We start from the raw sequence: 19,022 nt of genomic DNA, 5'->3' as shown, positions 1-19,022 counted from the left end.
TGTGCCAGCCTTTCCTTTTGAAAAGTGTGAAAAGGACATCTTAGAGAGCATACAACAAACTGTCGGACCATTGACTACTATTCCTGAAGTAAGGAGCCTGCAGAAATTGTGTCAGCTGGCAACAGCAACATTGCAAATGCGAAGATAGTTCACAGAGCCGGGAATATGGCCGTCCACAATGGTAATATTTTACTATCAGCTCAAGTGAAGCGATCACAAAGTGTTTGGGGATCTTTCTTTACATCTTTCTTTTGGGGATATTTCCTTAAATTCGTACTAATATGTACCTAATGCCACCTGTATTAAATAGGTGAAATTATGTCACGTATGCTGCAGAATGGTGTACTTCAAAGTTACATGTCATTATTGTTGTATGATTTCTTATCTTTACAGTGTTTTATAAGGGCCTTTGCTCCTCCTAATCCTCACAATTCGTTTCAGGAAGTAAACAGTATGCTTATGCTATGTTATTAGTAACTGCCTAATGTAATGAATGCAACTAGTCTGTTTGATTTTGTGCATTCGAGTAATGGTTGTTTTAACTGAAACAATGAACTGTTACCAACAATATTAATGCATTTTAAAAAGTTGATACTTTTGAATGTAATATTTAGTGACCCACTTACTTATTGTGTAAAATTACAACTAACCATTGAATAAATGTGTTCTTTTGTTATTATTTTTCTAAAAATACGTAGAATCATTCTAAGAAGTGTGATATATGTTGCCTTTTGCATTTTTAGGTCCCTCTAAATGGAATTAATTGTGACCAAACTATTTCTGTCACAAGGATTATTGTTTGAATTAGCACCTCACCAGTGAAGCCAGAGATCAAGTGGTGGAGGCCATCAACAGCCCAAACCTGGATCTTTGGTTCGGTGATACATCCTGGAATTTTTCATTGTTTGCTGTTGGGAAGTTTTTGCCAATGCTTACAAGGAATTGTCTATCGCTGCTTCTCTGGGTCCTGTTTGATGGAGGACTCCTAACTCCATTGCAACCACTGCCACCGCAGACTTCATCCGACAAGCAAAGAGAACATGCAGCCACTTTGCCCGGTAGACGGTCCCCCGCCCAGCGGGTCAAGCGTGGCTGGGTATGGAATCAGTTTTTTGTGTTGGAGGAATACATGGGGTCTGACCCCCAGTACGTGGGAAAGGTAACTTTTTTTCGTTTTAATATGACAAATAATAATACTATGTCAGCATAAAGGGGGCACACATGCCTGAAATTTTCTTGACTTAATATGATCCTTTAAAGCAGTGTGAGCAAGGACATAGCCTTGATTTTGAAAAAGTTTGTGGATAAAATAATATGCACATTTTACAGTTGCTTGGTGTTCTTTTATTGTGTGAGTCATCCAAAACCACTGCTACAATGTTCTGTTCAATCTGTCTTTGAAGTGATTTGTTTGAGTTTTGGAATTTGCTATTTTTCTGATGCATTACACATGATCAGTTTGCGTTTTAAGTAATCAACACATTTCAGTGTATTGCTCTTGAATTAGATCAATATGCCAAAGCTAATCACAATGGTTGCACTACAATGCTGACCTTCTCAGTGTGGCTGTTTAGTGCCAAAAGCTGTTAAGACATGACCCTCAGACCAGTCGAAATGATCCCCATGGTGAAAGCATTGTACCTTGTTGGCCCTTAAGGAAATACGTGTGTGGTTTAACGACACTGCTGTGGAGCATAATAAAATTTTTCATAACTTTGAGATTAAGGGACATATATTGAATATAATGGACCACATTCCTTGTCCATCACAACTAACAATAATACTTTTGAAAATTCCATAACGTATTATTTCGTTGATAAAAACTATCAGTTCGAGAAGTGAGATTTAAAGTTGATTAGTCAATGGAATACAATTTCACCACAAGCAATGGGACAATAAAAATAAATCTATTGTACAATTTTCTTTCATGTACATGATAAACTCGATAAAGTTTTTAATGACATAAAGCAAACTTCTCCATTATTGAAATTAAAGGGAAAAGAGAAAAACTAGTAATAATTTTCCTCCTATGCCCATTTTTTCATAGTTTGTAGTATTCAGCATCTAAAACTATCTGAATGTCTCTGACAATTCTACTCCTGAATTAGCTTTATATTTTAAAATTAAAATGACTGACTCAACTGGAAAGCTGTGCCTTTTCTCAATTTTTACTATCTAAGCTCAATAGTGCACAGCAAGTAAAGGCTGATAGATGTTCTAATGTTTTGAGTTATACAGATGTGGTTGGCAAATTCTAGCTGATGACGTTCCCCACATCTGGTTTTTAGCGAGGTGGGGAACATTCCATGATATGCTGTAATTACTCCTACCCCATTTAATGGCGATTAATGTATTGTCCTAAATTTTCCCCTGGTAACCTTTATCCGATCAAACTGTGCGGTTGTACCAAATTCCACAAGCTAACCACTATTTTCTGAGTAAAAATTCAGACTAAGTGAATTTACCTCAATGGGTGAATACTTGGTCCCTGCTGTCAGTATTCACCAGTGGTAATTTCCCTATAATTATAAGTAGCAGCTTCATACAATATCTTCGTTAAAAAAACCTCTTGTGGACTGCCTAATTTCATTAAAAAATGTAATTATTTTGCTGTTTATTGTCCCGCCCTCCTCAGACAAAATTCAGTATGGGTCCTTTTTAGGTTGAGCATAGCAGCGCGCAAGCAATGCTTTCCCAACGTGTTGTTATCTGTTTGGGCTTTTAACCATGCCCACCTCACGCCCATCACTATCACTCGTTCATGGGCTTGCTCTTCAAAAATCCTTTGTTATCATTGGTAAATGCTTTACGTTTGTCTCTCCTTGGGGGGGTTTGGTTACCGCCTTGGACATCAAACTTGGTTACATGGTTAATTGAACTTTTGCCAATATGTTTGACTGCGAGCTAACTTCTTTTTCATTTTGTGTGTCTTCTTCATGGTGTGGCCCTTTGAATCGGCTCGCTTATGTGAAACTGTATAACTTTACATTTTTAATTTGGGTGGCAAGAAAAGTCAGTTTAGGAATTTACAACACTAATAGCTCTAACTTGAGCAAATGCGAGACCCATCGCATTGCAAATGCTTGTTCTGTTTACAGTCATTTCTTAGCAGGCTCCGTTTGAAAATGTTCATTCTTGCAGGGCAGAATGCACTGGATTATTTGTGTTACTTTTTTGTAGAAACGTAGTGCAGAATAGAACTAAAAATGGTACACCCTTCTTTTCCATCCACTTAAGGTTATTAATCCTATTGTGGTTCTGTTTCGACCAACATTTTGTCCATTTTATGTAAGATTTAGTATGGCAGTTGCAAAGATTACGACCCATTTTCTATTTGTGGTTTGACGGTTACTCTGCCCTTGATCTTCAAATTTCTTCTCAGTAGAAAATACTGGATAATTGATTACTTTCAGAACAGCTGTTTTGACTATGTAACACATGGTGCTTTCCTACATGGTTCTTCCTTCACAAACATATTGACTTTTCATAGAGCCCTGGACGCACTCCTTTGTTTTTTTTGTGGCCTTCAAAATCTGTTTATTGTGCTTTTTAATTTTTTTTTTTTTTAAATTAAGTGCATGTATAAATAATAAGGGTCCTCGAATAAATTTTTTGAGTTAATCGAACAACCATTAAGCCTATAGGTGGGGTCGTCTAGGACCTGTCATGGGCTGAAGTGCTGGCTGCAGGCTGAGCCGCCTTCAAATGTTGTACCATCTGCGTGACATCAGTAGCAGAATCAAACAATATATAATCCTGATAAACAATACTGTAACAGAAAGGTGCAACAAAAACAATAGCAAATGTGGCATGCCATTGTTTGGCAACCGTCTCACGGCGTGTGAGGCTCTTTCTAACAAGAGATGATGGCTATAAAGTCTGCTGCTGGGTTTATGGAGTGTCTGTGGCAAGTGTGTGCTGATCTGTCAGCTGAGATCAACTCTGGATGTTTGAAGGCCATGCGCATCTCATTCCATCTTTCTGGCAACATCTTAGTCACTTTCTCACCTCCTTCAATAATGAGAAATGCTCACTAGTAGCCTACTCGTTGACATTGTGTTTCCAGCACCCTATTGCAGAGGACGCCTTTGTCTTCCAGTGCAAGGCAACCCATCTCTTGCGTATCACCACAGCCAGATATGGCAACTTGGAGCCGTGTATATTCACTGTGAATCTGGTGAATATACCCAGTAGACACATCTCAGGAGATGGTTGAAGGACTCTGTGTGCCACTCTACAAATGTGTTTAGTTTTCCAACAATGTATGCATGGATGCATGTTTATCTACTGCTCTTTGTGCATGGATGTCTGTAGCTATTTTGTTATGTCTGCATATTTGCATGCACACATGTATTATTTATGTCAAGAAATGCAAGGATTTTTTTGTACATGCACCACATGAAAGACAGACATGGTGGCTTTGTCAGTGCTTGTTTAAACTGCACCCAACACTGCATTTTATCTAAGTCATGATGGCTCTCATATTTGGCCTTCAGAGCCAAGCCAGTAGTTTCACATAGCTCCCTCTGCATGCTGCCATGCTAGATAGACCGACTATCAGCTCAGCCTCTTTACCATGGCAGCATACCTTTCCCTAGTGTCCGTCAGTGTGCCACCAATAGACCTTTCAAGGAAAGTGGCCTGTTCAAGGTTTGTGAGTTCAACATCTAGTGCTTTCAGTTCCCTGTCTAGGGCTCTATAGCTCCCAACTGTTTCACAATTGCACAGGCCAGGCACTACTGTCTTAAATGCTTCCTACTTATCAATGGTGAGGAGGCAGTAACCCGAGTTCTGCCGACAATATTTAGGAATTTGTTCACAGTGCCCTTTTAAGAATGTCTTGTCCTCGAGCATGGCCCCTTGAGGGGACAGGTGGGAATTGGGAAAACAACAAGGTGATAGATGAAATGCTTGAATTGATCTCAGCCACTGGCAATTGCTTGTGCCACATTCAAATCCAACATTCCTTTGCCCACCTGTCCACTTCAGTATGGACCCAGCCATATGCAAATCAGTCTTCACCATCTTCCTCATGGGAACAGTCCAGCCCAAACTGCAAAATCAGGTTCTCCCCGAACCAAAACACAAGCAACCTAGGACCCGTTTTGTCCTACTTAGGGCTCTTCAGCTAAGTATAGCTTGGTTCCGGTGGCTCAGTGAGCCCATGACTGATGTTTGGACTAACACAATGGACTTCCTGCGACAAATGCAAAAATAGCAAGGGAATTGGAGGCATGGAGGGGGGCAAATGTTATTGGATCAAAAGCAGGCTTCGATCTGAAATAGTGTGCCACGGGTATTCCATCTTAATAAACACAAGATCAACCACCCTTGAGGACATAAATCTGTCCAGCGCACATGAAGCTCATTTGGGGGTCAGTTAAAGAAGCACTCTTATTCCACCATGTATTCAGTATGGCCTACGTCTACAAAGTGGCAGTCCTTTGTCCATCTCAAGAACATCTGCACTAGTTTTGCTGATATCGTGTTCAGCACGGATGGGCACGAGTGATCAAGCAAAGTGTCAAGCACACAATTTGTGTCCCCACCAAGCAGCATGAGTGTGCCTACCTTGTCAGCCAATCGCTCCAACATTGTATTGAAAGATCAATTCTGCTCCACATTACGGTCATATATCACTCCCAATTCACTGATCATACCATTTAACTTGCCTGAGACAAGCACAAATCTGCCTTTGTCATCGTCTTCTGTGGAGGTGGCCTCGAATGGTACTCCTGTGTGAAGCCACATCAACACTCCTCTAGCGAAGAAGAAATAATTAGTCACATAAACCTGTCCCCTCCACTTCTTGTGAAGCTTAGAGGATTCAGCCCTCGTGAGACTTCTATCTGCACTCCTCCCCTTTAAAGACATGCATGAAAATTGTAGCACTTGAGCATTGACTACATACCTTTGACATTTCATGTCATGCGGGTGTTGTTATCTATTTATGTCATGGTGTGTGTCCTAGTTTTTCTGCCTCCCTGTATGGCTCCCAGGGCTGTCCAAGTTTTGCCTGGGCACGCAGAGATGAAATAACTGTTTCACATGATAGCAGACACTGGCCGTAGTGTGTGGCATCAGGCTTAATAGTGTGAACCTGTAACAATCCTCTACTCCCAGTCACTAGAGTTGATAGTAATCAGCAATCCACCCAATAAAACAAACCCTTGAGTACTTTTGTGTTCTGCAAATCATCACTATGCTGATGGGGAGGGTTGGGGATTACCAGTATGTATGCTTGATCTGCTCGCTATGAGCCGCCCTATAGCTTCCCAGTTGCAAGGATCTCTAGACCAACTAATTGCAACATGAGGGGAAGGTCTCTTTTCAAAAATCCTCTGTCTGATAGCATTAAGTTACTAAACTCTTCTTCTGTAATTCGTCATTATTTTTAGAATACTTTCTACTTTGGTTGATTGTGAGGGGGGCTCTGAAGTGAGCCTAAAATTGACTTTTTTGTATAAACCCTGACCTAATTTTCCTGTTAAACAGTTGATCATGTCTTGCCCCATGGGGTATCATTTTTTATTGTGGCATCCATAGTGAATTTATAGACCCAGAAGTTTCTTTAATCACTTCCTCTTTTATGGTTTCCAACTCATCAGAAGCTCTAAGGCCCATATTTATACTTTTTGACGCTAAACTGCGCTAACGCAGTTTAGCGGCAAAAAATTTTGCGCCGTCTAACGCCATTCTGAAGCGCCATGCGGGCGCCGTATTTATGGAATGGCGTTAGACGGCGCAATCAGACCGGCGCTGCCTGGTGTGCGTGGAAAAAAACCACGTAGACCAGGCAGCTCCGGCGTTGGGAAAAAATGACGTTAGGGCGTCTTAAAATGGCGCAAGTCCGGTTGACGCTAAAAAATCGTCTTAACCCGACTTGCGCCATTTTTTTTCGACGCCCATCCCCCATCAACATGACTCCTATCATTGTAAAGATAGGAGTCATGCCCCCTTGCCCAATGGCCATGCCCAGGGGACTTCTGTCCCCTGGGCATGGTCATTGGGCATAGTGGCATGTAGGGGGGCACAAATCAGGCCCCCCTATGCCAAAAAAAATAATAAAAAAAATAAAATAAAATACTTACCTGAACTTACCTGAATGTCCCTGGGGTGGGTCCCTCCAGCCTTGGGTGTCCACCTGGGGTGGGCAAGGGTGGCAGGGGGGGTCCCTGGGGGCATGGGAGGGCACTCTGGGCTCATTTTGAGCCCACTTGTCCCTTAACGCCATGCCTGACCCAGGTGTTAAAAAGCGGCGCAAATGCGCCGTTTTTAGCCACGCCCACTCCCGGGCGTCTCTTTTGCCCGGGAGTATAAATACCACGTAAAGGCCTGGGAGTCATTTTTTAAGACGGGAACGCCTCCCTTGCATATCATTAACGCAAGGAAGGGGTTCACGCTAAAAAATGACGCACACTCCGGGCACTTTGGCGCCCGAACCGTCTAACGCCATAGTATAAATATGGCGTTAGTTGGCGTTAGTTTAGCGTCGAATTTGCGTCGAAAAAAACGACGCAAATTCGGCGCAACCAGAGTATAAATACGGCCCTAAATATCTAATGGCATCAGGAAAAACCTCACTTGTGTGAAAAATAAACGCACTCTCTTCCAGGCAAGCAAAAGTAGTGGTAGAAATCTTATGCAATTTTATTGTAATACAACCTATGATAAAAATACCTTCTGAAATAAAGTGCCTATAAATTTAACTTATGAAATCACCAGTAAAATGAATCCCCCAAATTTAAATATTACATGTTGAACACAATAAATCTAACTACTTCTCTGGATGAAAACGTGGTTATACAATATGAATCATATGTTATAAAAACAACATCTGCAGTATATCTTTCTTTAAAAATAAATTAGCAAAACATATTTGGAGCGTATAAAGTTGTATTTGAAAGATAATTTCCATTGTACTTTTGACTGTAAATTTTGGTTGGTGGCATTAAGTTTTATTTTTATTTTCCTTGACTTTTAATAATCTATGTTTTTAATTTCGTTTGACAGACTGAGTGACTGACAATAACTAGTGCAGTATAGCACTAGGTGTTGATGTTAAGTTTTGGTAGCTAGCTTTCTTGGATAACACAACTGAGACTGGGTTTCTAATAATCAATGATGCCTCATTTATTTATGTCCATAATTGTATTTCTTTATCAATCCACCAGTCGTTTGCTCTGGTATGCTTTTGTGCTTTTTCAGGGACAAACGTATGTATTTCTTCCAAGACTTAGACTCTCAGTACAAGTTTGACAGATTAGTCTGGGATGCTTTCCATATTTGGGCCCATATTTATACTTTTTTAGCGCTGCATTTGTCATTTTTTGACACAAAAGCGACGTAAACTTACAGGGTTTGCACCGCTTTTGCGTCAAAAATAGGCACGAATGCGGCGCTAAAGAGTATAAATACGGGCCTTGGTATATACATATGATTTCTAGTTTTCAGCGAGAAAACTCAAGACAAAAAGTGGCCTTTTCCACTGATGTATGTCAACAGCTTTGACATGCCAGAATCTATCAGAGGAAACCTGCGAGGGCCTGATATTCATTACATATCTCTTACTTAGGCATTGAAAGTCAGCCCTTAAATTGGAATTAAATTCTAGATGGTCACTCAGTAGTGTAAAACACTATTTAACAGTTTGGTGAAGTGTACCCTCATTGCACACATACTCACGGGTTTTCAGGTAACTGTCTATCTATGTATTGAGTTGAGTTGTCAGAAACAGTATGTACTAAGGGGCATATTTACAAGCCCCAGCACCTCCTTGCACCGCCCTAGCATTTTTTTCCCGCTAAGGTGGCATAAAGGAGGCCTTTTCCCTGTGCTGTATTGAACAAAGTTGTGCAATGCAAGCATTGGGCCACTTTGCAACCCCTTGTTCCACATTATTCCTGCGCCAGGTATAATGTGTGAAAGGGGGTCTTTCTCCCATTAGGAGGCCCAGAAAAATGCCACAATGAAATTTACAAGACTTCACTGCACCATTTTACCTTCACTTTTAGGGGCATATTTCTACTCCGTTTGCGCCGAAATTGCGTCGGTTTTTTTGACGCAATTTAGATGCAAAACTAACTCCATATTTATACTTTGGCGTTAGACGTGTCGAGCGCCAAAGTCCATGGAGTTAGCGTCATTTTTTAGCGTGGACAGCTACTTTGCGTTAATTATATGCAAGGTAGGCGTTCCCGTCTAAAAAATCGACTCCGAGGCATGTGCGTGGGATTTATACTCCCGGGCAAAAATCACGCCCGGGAGTGGGCGGGTCAAAAAAAAATACGTACGCCCGCTTTTGCGCCGTTTTTTAGCGCCTGCAAAAGGCAGGCGTTAAGGGACCTGTGGGCTCTGAAGGAGCCCACAGGTGCCCCCCCATGCCCCCAGGGACACCCCCTGTCACCCATGCCCACCCCAGGAGGACACCCAAGGCTGGAGGGACCCATCCCAGTGACATTAAGGTAAGTTCAGGTAAGTGTTTTTTTTTTTTTTTTGTGGCATAGGGGGGCCTGATTTGTGCCCCCCTACATGCCACTATGCCCAATGACCATGCCCAGGGGACAGAAGTCCCCTGGGCATGGCCATTGGGCAAGGGGGCATGACTCCTGTCTTTGCTAAGACAGGAGTCATTTCTATGGGGGTTGGGAGTGAAAAAAAATGGCGCAAATCGGGTTGAGGCGAAAAAATTGCCTCAACCTGACTTGCCCCATTTCTTGACGCCCAAGCTCCATATCCCCCTACGCCGGCGCTGCCTGGTGTACGTCGTTTTTTTTAACGCACACCAGACGGCGCCGGCGGCTAACGCCGGCTAACGTCATTCAATAAATACGGCGCCCGCATGGCGCTTCAGAATGGCGTTAGCTGGCGCTAATTTTTTTGACGCAAAACTGCGTTGGCGCAGTTTTGCGTCAAAAAGTATAAATATGGGCCTTAATTCTTGCCCAAGGCAGGCATTAAAGTGACACTCCCATTGTTTCCAATGGTCCTCCCCTTGCATTGCTGAAAAGCTCCATCATTTTTGGCGCTAGTCAACCAAAGCGCCGTAATAACAAAAAATTTTGATTTCATTATGCTAACATGTGCCATGGTGTGCCGCATTGCAAATATGGCACTACCATGGTGACGTTAGGGGGGAACAGGTGGGCACATGAAAAGTGCCACATCATAGCTGATGCACCAATTTTTTGTAAATATGCCCCTTAATGTCATTCCCTGTCCAACAGACCTTGTGCAGTATATGTTATGGTTCAGTTCACATCTAGAAATGTGGGAACTGCATCTTCCTGTGTGTCACATTCCCAAGAAATCTCAGAACCAAATATCAACACAGAATGCTAGCTTGTTTTCTTGGAATATCTGCATAAATATTCTAGATGGAGAGGTCAACCCCATAAACCACACTTAGAACCAGAACTAAACACCTTTACAAGTTGGCACATAAGCCAGCAAGCATCTTCAGATTGTCATTTTCATGAAACTGGCACACTTTCGCTCTGACTTGAGCGTGAGCGACTCAAATGTTCTTTCCAATGCCTAGACTTGCACTCACAGAATTACTGACATTTCAGAATGGACCACATTGTGTAATTTTTGTTCCTGCACAATTCTTAGTTAGTTTACTTACCTATGCTTTTGTAGTGAAGTTCGATTTGGCTATGTTTCACTTCTTTTTTTTAACCCAAACATGTACATCATATTTAAAAGTCATTAGAAGACATTTTCTATTCACACCAGTCTGTGCAGTAATCTAACAAAGACGTTTAATGTAAGATTAGTATGTGGTAAAAAACAAACAAAAAAGAATGTTGTAATGTGTATTTTGGAGGAATTTCATGAGTTGTGCTTAATTACAAATTCTTCAATTTCGCTATTGTTGTTAAACTTCTCGCCAGCTCCATACTAACAGTTTGGATTCTACTTTATGACCAATAAGCAGATGGTTTTGCTGCATAGCATTTGGTCTTATTGGAGACTCATACTTGCAGTCAAACTAAGGCAAACAAACTACCTTTTAGTGCCCCATTTGCGCCGCTTTTTGATGCACAAGCGGTGCAAACTTAAAAAATACAATTGTATTTTGTAAGTTTGCACCTCTTTTGCGCCAAAAAGCGGCACAAATGTGGCGCTAAAAAGTATAAATATGGGCCTGAGTGTCTAAACTGCACCAGGCTTTTCCATTAGCTTGGCGAGCAGAAGTTTCAACAGTTTGCAGCTCAGCGGTGATGGCTTCTACTCTTGAATATGCCTCCATCATTTATTATGGTAGCTCTTTGTCCAGGAGCTACACATTAGCATCTAGCGGACTACTAGTAGCTTCTTGGCTAGCTACTAGAGACCCCTGATCAGGCCAAAGGAATGAACAGGAAGAACGAAAGGTGGAACATAGATGTTAAAAACCATCAGGGACAATACAGAGCCTGAATTTCACCTGAGTTACTTTGAACTTGAAATATGGAATTAATATTGATAGCAAGTAACTTTGACTTATCAAAAACAGAGAGAACCATCCAAAAGCAGACCCTGAAACATTTATCTCCGCCAAACGGTCAATTATGATATCGTGATCGACTGTGTCAAACACTGTGGAGAGGTCTAAGAGAATGAGACTCCTCCCTTATTTTGGAGATCAAAGGGAGGAGAGATACAAGCCTGCAGCTGAACTCCAACAATGGATCCAGATTGGGTTTCTTTTTTCAGCAACCGTTCAACTTCACTCTCTTTCTGTTATTGCAAACCAGCTAGATACAAATGAATGGCTCTGGAAGACCTTTATTGCAGGTGCCACTACTGCTGCAGTGTCATGAAAAATTCTGATAATATAAATATCATCAGGCAAACCAGACTTATCGACCTAGTTGGATTGTGTTGTCCACTTTAGAGAGCTCTTGCCTGTTGAGATAGCTGGCTTCTCTAGAGAACATATATTTTCTGTCATTATAATTTCTTGAAGCCTGTCTGAGACTGAGTCAATTTTAATACTTTCATAGATTGAACCTTATTATTACAATAGTAGGACAATGTATCATTTAATATGTGGGTAGGAATTACTGAGCTAGCAAATCATGGGGTAGTTACCTATGAAATAATTTTAAACAAGGTGTGTGCGGAGATAGAGGTATCTTTAATTAGGGTTCCAAAATAGGACCACTTAGCTTGATGAATACAGCTTTTAGAAGCTCATCAACTGTGATTTAAAAGTTAACAATGCAGTGTTGTCATAAGATCTACATCAATTTCTTACTGCTTGTAACAGCCTTACTTTTTCAGCTTTCAGAGAGGCTGCAAACTAAGTTTGGGATGGCTGCCTCAGAGGAGCTTTCTTGGTAGTTGTTGGTATAGCATCTTTAAAAGCCACAGGTAAGCAAGAGCTCAAATACAAAAAGTAGGTAGGTCTCAAGTTCTAAAGGTATATTTGCCCAATTCTTTAAGAATTAATTTGAGGCATTTAATGGATCAATTGTAACAGATGGGGTAGAACATTTAAATTTTGTTAAGCCAGAATACACATAAAAGTCTAATGTGTTGCCACATTGGTGGGCTGGTTGTTTAAGAATTTGTACTTGGCCTACATTTGTGATTAGAGAAAAGAACAAACAATCTGATTCAGAGTCCTATTAAAGGATAAAATCACACCTGGACATAATCACCTAGGACTACAATAAAATGGCAACAAGTTTTTTCCAGAAAAGAGGCAGGAGCATTAAGGACTCTGTAACTGATCAAAAGATGGATGAAACAGAAGGATGGCAAGGTCGTTTTACAACCCATAACTTCTTTGGAATGAATATTAGGTCCCATCAAATTATTTGCACTAATCTTGAAGTGCCCTTTATAATGTATTGCAATTCCACTGCCTAGCATGTTTTTCCCTGTCTTCCTGTATCATGTGGAAAGTGGGTGGAAATGTCACAAACAATATGGCCTAGAGTATCTATTTGTCTAGGTCTCAGCACTGCATTTGATATGTAACAAAAATCACTTTGGGCCTCATTATAACAATGGCCGTAAAAAACGCCTACTGCTTTGGTGCTGCCAAAATACCGTCACCGCGGCTTCCATAGTCCACCATATTATGATCACTGCCGGACTTCCGCAACAAGAAGGGTGGAAATCCAGCAGTGATCATACTGGCCGACGGTGATAAGCTGGCACTGCTATCACCAGCACCGCCACGCCAGTTGAATGCCACCAGCTGTATCATGACCTGTGATACGACCTGGTGGTGTTCTCTTGGTGAAGCGCTGCTGGCGGTAGCAGAGCCCCTTCTCGTTCCCTGCCGGAAGACCTCTTTGACCAAGGTAGGTCGGGCTTCTGACAGGGGGTGGGGGTGGGAGGGTGGTTGTGTGTTGTGTGTGTGTGTCTGACTGTGTGCATGAATCTGTGAGTGTGTGTGTGAATGTGTCTGTGTGTGTTGTGTTGTTTGCATGGTTGTATGTGTGGGAGTGAATGCGTATAAGAATGGTGAAGTGAGTGCGTGTCTGCATGTCAGTGTGATCGTTATATGAATGTGTGTGAGCATGTCTGGAAGTATGCGTGTATGCCAGTGTGAATGATTGGGTGTATGCATGGTGCATGTCTGCGGGTGTGCATGTATGGGGGTGGGGGGAGTGTGAGGATTGGAGGGGTGTGGGAGTTGGATCATGGAGGGATGGGAGTGTCAGGTGTGTGTTTGGGGAGTGAGGGAGCCACTTACCGGTGACAGGGTAGGCCTACCGCCATGGTTTTTGTGGCGTTGCTAACGCCACAAAAACCATGGTGATAGACAGGCTCATAATGCCACCGGCGGTACTATGCCGGCCGCCGGTCTGGAGATTGATATCTCCGGCCCGGCGGCTGATACCGCCATGGTGGTATGAGTGTAGATATTACGGGTACTGCTGGATTTTTACACACTTTGGGTGGAAATCCAGCAATAGTCGTGCTGGCAGGTGGAGGCGTATGGGCGGTTCCACCAACGGCCCTGCCCCGCCAGAAGGACACTGCCTACTGTATTATGTACAATAATATGGGTGGTGGTGTCCTGATGGCTGGGCACTTCTGGAAGTTGACGTGCTCCTTCCCGTTCCCTGCTGGACGACCACCTCCCCAGACCAGGTAAGTTGATCGTCAGACAGGGAAGGTGGTGAGAGGGTGGGGGGTGTTATGTGTGCATGTGTGAGTGAGTGTTTGTCTGCATGTGTGTATATGTCTTTGTCTGAGTATGTGTATGCATGTATGTATGGGTGTGTGTATGCATGTATTTATGGGTGTGAGGATGTATGGGTGTGTGTCTGTATGGATGTGTGTATGTATGTGTGTGTGTGTGTGTGTGTTTGGATGGTGTGTGTATGCGTGTTTGGGTGGGTGTGTGCATGGATGGTTGAATGTGCGTGTTAGTGCTGAGGTGAATGTGAGTATGGATGCGTGTGAGTGAATGTGTGAATGTAAGTGTAGGTGAATGAGTGTATGTGTGGTGTGTGCGGATGTCTGTGTGTGTGTGCATGTATACGGGGAGGGAGGCGCTGTACCTGGAAGGTGGGAGGGGCGCTGCACCTGGAAGGGGGTGCTGTACCTGGAGGGGGATGGGGACAGGAGGGCTGGGGGCTGGGGGAGTCATCTACCGGTAACAGGGAAGAAATTCCCTGTCACCAATAGCCTTTCCGCCAGGGTTTTCGTGGCAGTGCTACTGTAGGAAAGTAGCCTCTTTCTAGCATGGTTACCCACACTTTTGGCCTGTTTGTGAGTGTGTGTCAGTGCGTTTTTACTGTGTCACTGGGATCCTGCTTGCCAGGACCCCAGTGCTCATAGATAAAAACGTATATGTCAATGTGTTTTACCTGTCTCGCTGAGAGCATGCTAGCCAGGACCCCAGTGCTCATAGTTTGTGGCCTAATATGTATGCCTGTGTAATGCCTAACTGTGTCACGGAGGCTCTGCAAACTAGAACCTCAGTGCATATGCTCTCTCTGTTTTTAAATTTGGCACTGTAGACCAGTGACTTCACTTACCAATTTTAATTGGCATATTGGACCCCCTTTATAAGTCCCTAGTATATGGTACCTAGATACCCAGGGCATAGGGGTTTCAGGAGATCCATAGGGGCTGCAGCATTTCTTTGGCCACCCATAGGGAGCTCAGACAAACCCTTACACGGGACTGCCATTGCAGCCTGAGTGAAATAACGCGAACGTTATTTCATAGCCATTTTCACTGCACTTAAATAACTTATAAGTCACCTATATGTCTAACCTTTATTTGCTGAAGGTTAGGTGCAAAGTTACTAAGTGTGGGGCACCCTTGCACTAGCAAAGGTGCCCCCACATAGTTCAGGGCCATTTCCCCAGACTTTGTGAGTGCGGGGACACCATTAAACTCGTGCACTACATATAGGTCAATACCTATATGTGGCTTCACAATGGTAACTCTAAGTATGGCAATGTAACATGTCTAAGATCAAGGAGTTGTCTCCCCATTCCAAATCTGGTATTGAGGAAGGAGCCAATTCCATGCATCCTGGGGTCTCCACCATGGACCCCCAGTACTGCCAAACAAGCTCTCTGAGGCTTGCACTGCAGCTACAGCTACTGCCACCTCAGAGACAGGGTTCTGCCCTCCTGGGGTCTGGGCAGCCCAGTCCCAGGAAGGCACAACAAAGCATTTCCTCTGAGAGCAGGGTGTTACAACCTCTCCCTTCAGAAATAGGTGTTACAGGCTGGGGAGGAGTAGCTTCCCCCAGCCTCTGGGAATGCTTTGAAGGGCACAGATGGTGCCCTCCTTGCATAAACCAGTCTACACCAGTTCAGGGACCCCCTTCTCCCCTGCTCTATTGGGAAACTGGACAAAGGAAAGGGGAGAGACCACTCCCCTGTCCATCACTACCCCAGGGGTGGTGCCCAGAGCTCCTCCAGTGTGTCCCAGACTTCAGCCATCTTGCTTTGCAAGGTGTGGGGGCACTCTGGAGGGTCATACCTTATAAGGTAATCAATCCCCCTCTCAGGGATATTTAGGGTCTCTCCTGTGGGTTCTCTTCAGATTCTGCTTGCAAGTTTCCTTCAGGAATCCTCTGCAACAACTTCCGACTCTTCTGACCTCAGATCAACCGCAGCCTGCTCCAAGAAGCGCTGTAACTGCAACAAAGTGTCTACCAGAGACACTTTTCTTCAACAACCTCAGCTCCAAGTCAGCAACCGAAACAGTTTCCATTGTGTGCACACTCTTGGGACTCCCTGTCTTCATCCTGCACCAGAAGGACCGAAGAAATCTCCAGTGGAGTGATGGAGTCATTCCCCTGCTCCAAGCCGGCACCTTCCAAGACGACGACCAGTACCCTGGGACGCCTCTCACAGCAACGAGTTTGCTCCTAAGGACACACAGGGTTGACATAATTGACATAGACTGTCCTGAGGTCCTGCTGATGCAATTTGGAGGAGGTAAGACCTTGCCTTCCTCAAGAGCAACACTACCCCAGTGCACTGTGTGTTCTTCGCCTCCTGAGGCCTCTGTGTACTCTTTGGCAAATTCCTTTGTGAACATCCTGGCCCGGGTCCCCAGCACGCCATCCTGTGACGCTCAACTCACTGAGTTGTTCTCCAGTGGCGTGGGACCTTCTTTTGTTGTTCTGCATCAACCATGTTTTGCACCTTCTTTGAACCCAGGTCCTGCGGCTCCTGGGGATGCTGACTGGCGTCCTGAGGGCTCTCTAAAGTGCTGAGAGTCCCCTCTTCCTCCTCACACAGAGTTGAGGCCCCCAGGTCCCTCCTGGGTCCAGCCAGTGCCATTTTGATGCAAAATTCATTTTTGTCATAGCCAATGCTTGTTGGCGACTTCCAACCGGAAATCTCATCTGCAATGATCTTCACGCTGTCGGACATCTTTTGCATCATGCAGGAACCTGCTGGCATCTTCCTAGGGTGCATTTCTGCAGTCTTTGACTAAGCAGGGACTCTTCTTTTGCACCCTCTTCTGGGCTGGCAGGAGCTCCTGTCCTTCCTGGAACTTCTTTTGAGTTTTGGACTTGGTCCCCTTCCTTTGCAGGTCTTCTGGTCCAACAATCCAGCAGGTGTTCTTTGCAGACTTGGTTGGCAGCTGCATAATCAAAAAATGAGGTGTAGTGTGTCCTAAGGAAACTTGCAGTACTTTACTCCTGCTTTTCTGGGCTCTGGGGTGGGGTAATTTACTTATCTTTACTGTATTCTTACTCTCCCAGTGATTCTGCACACACTACACTTGTCTAGGGGGAAATTTGCATTCCACTTTCTTAGTATATGGTTTGTGTTTTCCCTAGATCTATTTTCTCCCATTATAATATATAGCATTTCCTATTACTTGCATTGTTCTATGACTATTTACTTGTCTAATTTTGGTATCTAGTTTATATATGGTGTATAATACTTACCTCCAGAAGGAGTATTGTCTCTAAGATATTTTTGGTACTGTGTCACCCAAATAAATACCTTATTTTTGGCAACACTGAGTATTGTCTTTACTTGTGTATAGGTACTGTGTAACTATAAGTGGTATTGCATGTGCTTTGCATATCTACTAGTTCAGCCTAAGCTGCTCTGTTATAGCTACCTCTATCAGCCTAAGCTGCTAGAACACTACTACATTTCACTAATAAGGAATAACTGGACCTGGTATAAGGTGTAAGTACCCTAGGTACCCACTACAAACCAGGCCAGTGAGGTACTGGGTTTTTCAGAACCGGTACTGATCCGGTAACCCAGCGGTGCCAGGGTACACCCAAAGACCTCGGGTACTTTCCTGATTCAGACCACAGAAACTCAGAGTCTTCTAGGTGAAGTCAAAGATCGAATTTATTGGCTGCAGCCAAGTAACAAGCGTCCTAGAAGTACAACAGCACGGTTTGTATGTTCTCAGGAGACTGTGTGTCAATGCAAAATCAGGTTTCCTTATATACAGTTTTTTAAGCTTCAGGCAAACATTCTTGACATTTTGGTTGGTCATTCACATGTCTTCACTACAAAGGAAAAAAACAGTGTCATGATGAAACCTCATATTTCATGTCATCCAACACATAATAAATTACCCGGCAAGGCCTAGAATTTCACATCAGATAAGTGTGGACCCCCAATAAAAATGGGCACCTCCCCCTCGTAAAGTAAGAAGAAGAAAAGAGCAGGTGCAGGTGGGAGTAAGATTAGGCAGGGTGTGTGAGCGATAATAAGGGTTTTATGGCATGGTGTGCCTTGATGCTATCTGATTCGGCCACTGGGAGAGGGACTGACCAAACAGGTTTGGCCTGAGGCAATGGTTCCAGCTTGCCCAGGTCAGAGAAAAGTCAATCAAGGTGTACGTGTCCTTGGAATCAAATCCGACTGTATTATAAGCCTATGTGAGGGCAACTTTAAAAAATGGGATTCACGAGTGCAGGATGAAAATGGCGATTTCGAGGTGAAAACGCTGCTGGAATTGAGCGAAAATGCTCATGCTTAGTGTACTAGTCATTATCGGTCTTTTGATACTAAAATCGTACTGTTGTGGCAAAGTAAATTACATGGGTCCAGAATTTTTAGAACCACAAACCCTCCTTTTGCCCTTACATAGGCAATAAACCTATTCTCATGCTAATCTGAGTCCAGGTCTATGTTTCTAAAGTCGTTGAGATGTTGCTGTAACATCATCCTAGTATTTAGCTCGTCTCTTGGTGCAGGTTTCCTTATGCATGATGTAACACAGAGGCCACATATCGCAGGAGCACACTGCACGCATAGACAGAACAGAAAAAGAATGGCCAAGATCATCCCAATGACCATCAGAATCTTCCATCCCCATGCTGATATCAGTTCCCAGAGCCATCCCATTAATGACCAATCTCCTTTATCTAAATGAATAGATTCGGAAATTCTATGCAGTTTGGAGATGGCCTGGTATACTGTTGGAGCGTTATCTGGGACAAAAACACAGCAACTCGACTGGATCAATGTACATACTCCACCCCGGTCTGCAAGGATGACATCTAATGCGACCCTGTTCTGAAGGGTCATAAGACGATCCGACTGGAGCTCAGCAGTCAAGTT

The 19,022-nt window shown here is 43.4% G+C and overlaps 1 protein-coding gene across 5 annotated transcripts in view; it reads left to right on the top strand.

The window, feature by feature from the left end:
- CDH12 (cadherin 12) overlaps positions 1–19,022 on the top strand; it is a 2,251,017-nt gene that overhangs the window by 851,171 nt on the left and 1,380,824 nt on the right. For all 5 annotated transcript variants that reach the window (XM_069219514.1, XM_069219517.1, XM_069219515.1 and 2 more), the window contains one exon: positions 744–1,159. In XM_069219514.1, coding sequence (XP_069075615.1) covers positions 929–1,159 — 231 coding nt within the window. In that variant the 5' untranslated portion in view covers positions 744–928. The remainder of the gene's footprint in view (positions 1–743; positions 1,160–19,022) is intronic.

This window comes from Pleurodeles waltl, chromosome 2_2 (assembly GCF_031143425.1).
Source record: "Pleurodeles waltl isolate 20211129_DDA chromosome 2_2, aPleWal1.hap1.20221129, whole genome shotgun sequence".
NCBI classification, from domain to species: Eukaryota; Metazoa; Chordata; class Amphibia; order Caudata; family Salamandridae; genus Pleurodeles; species Pleurodeles waltl.
Note: the sequence above shows the minus strand (reverse complement) of the source record. Positions and strands in the feature narration are given on the sequence as shown.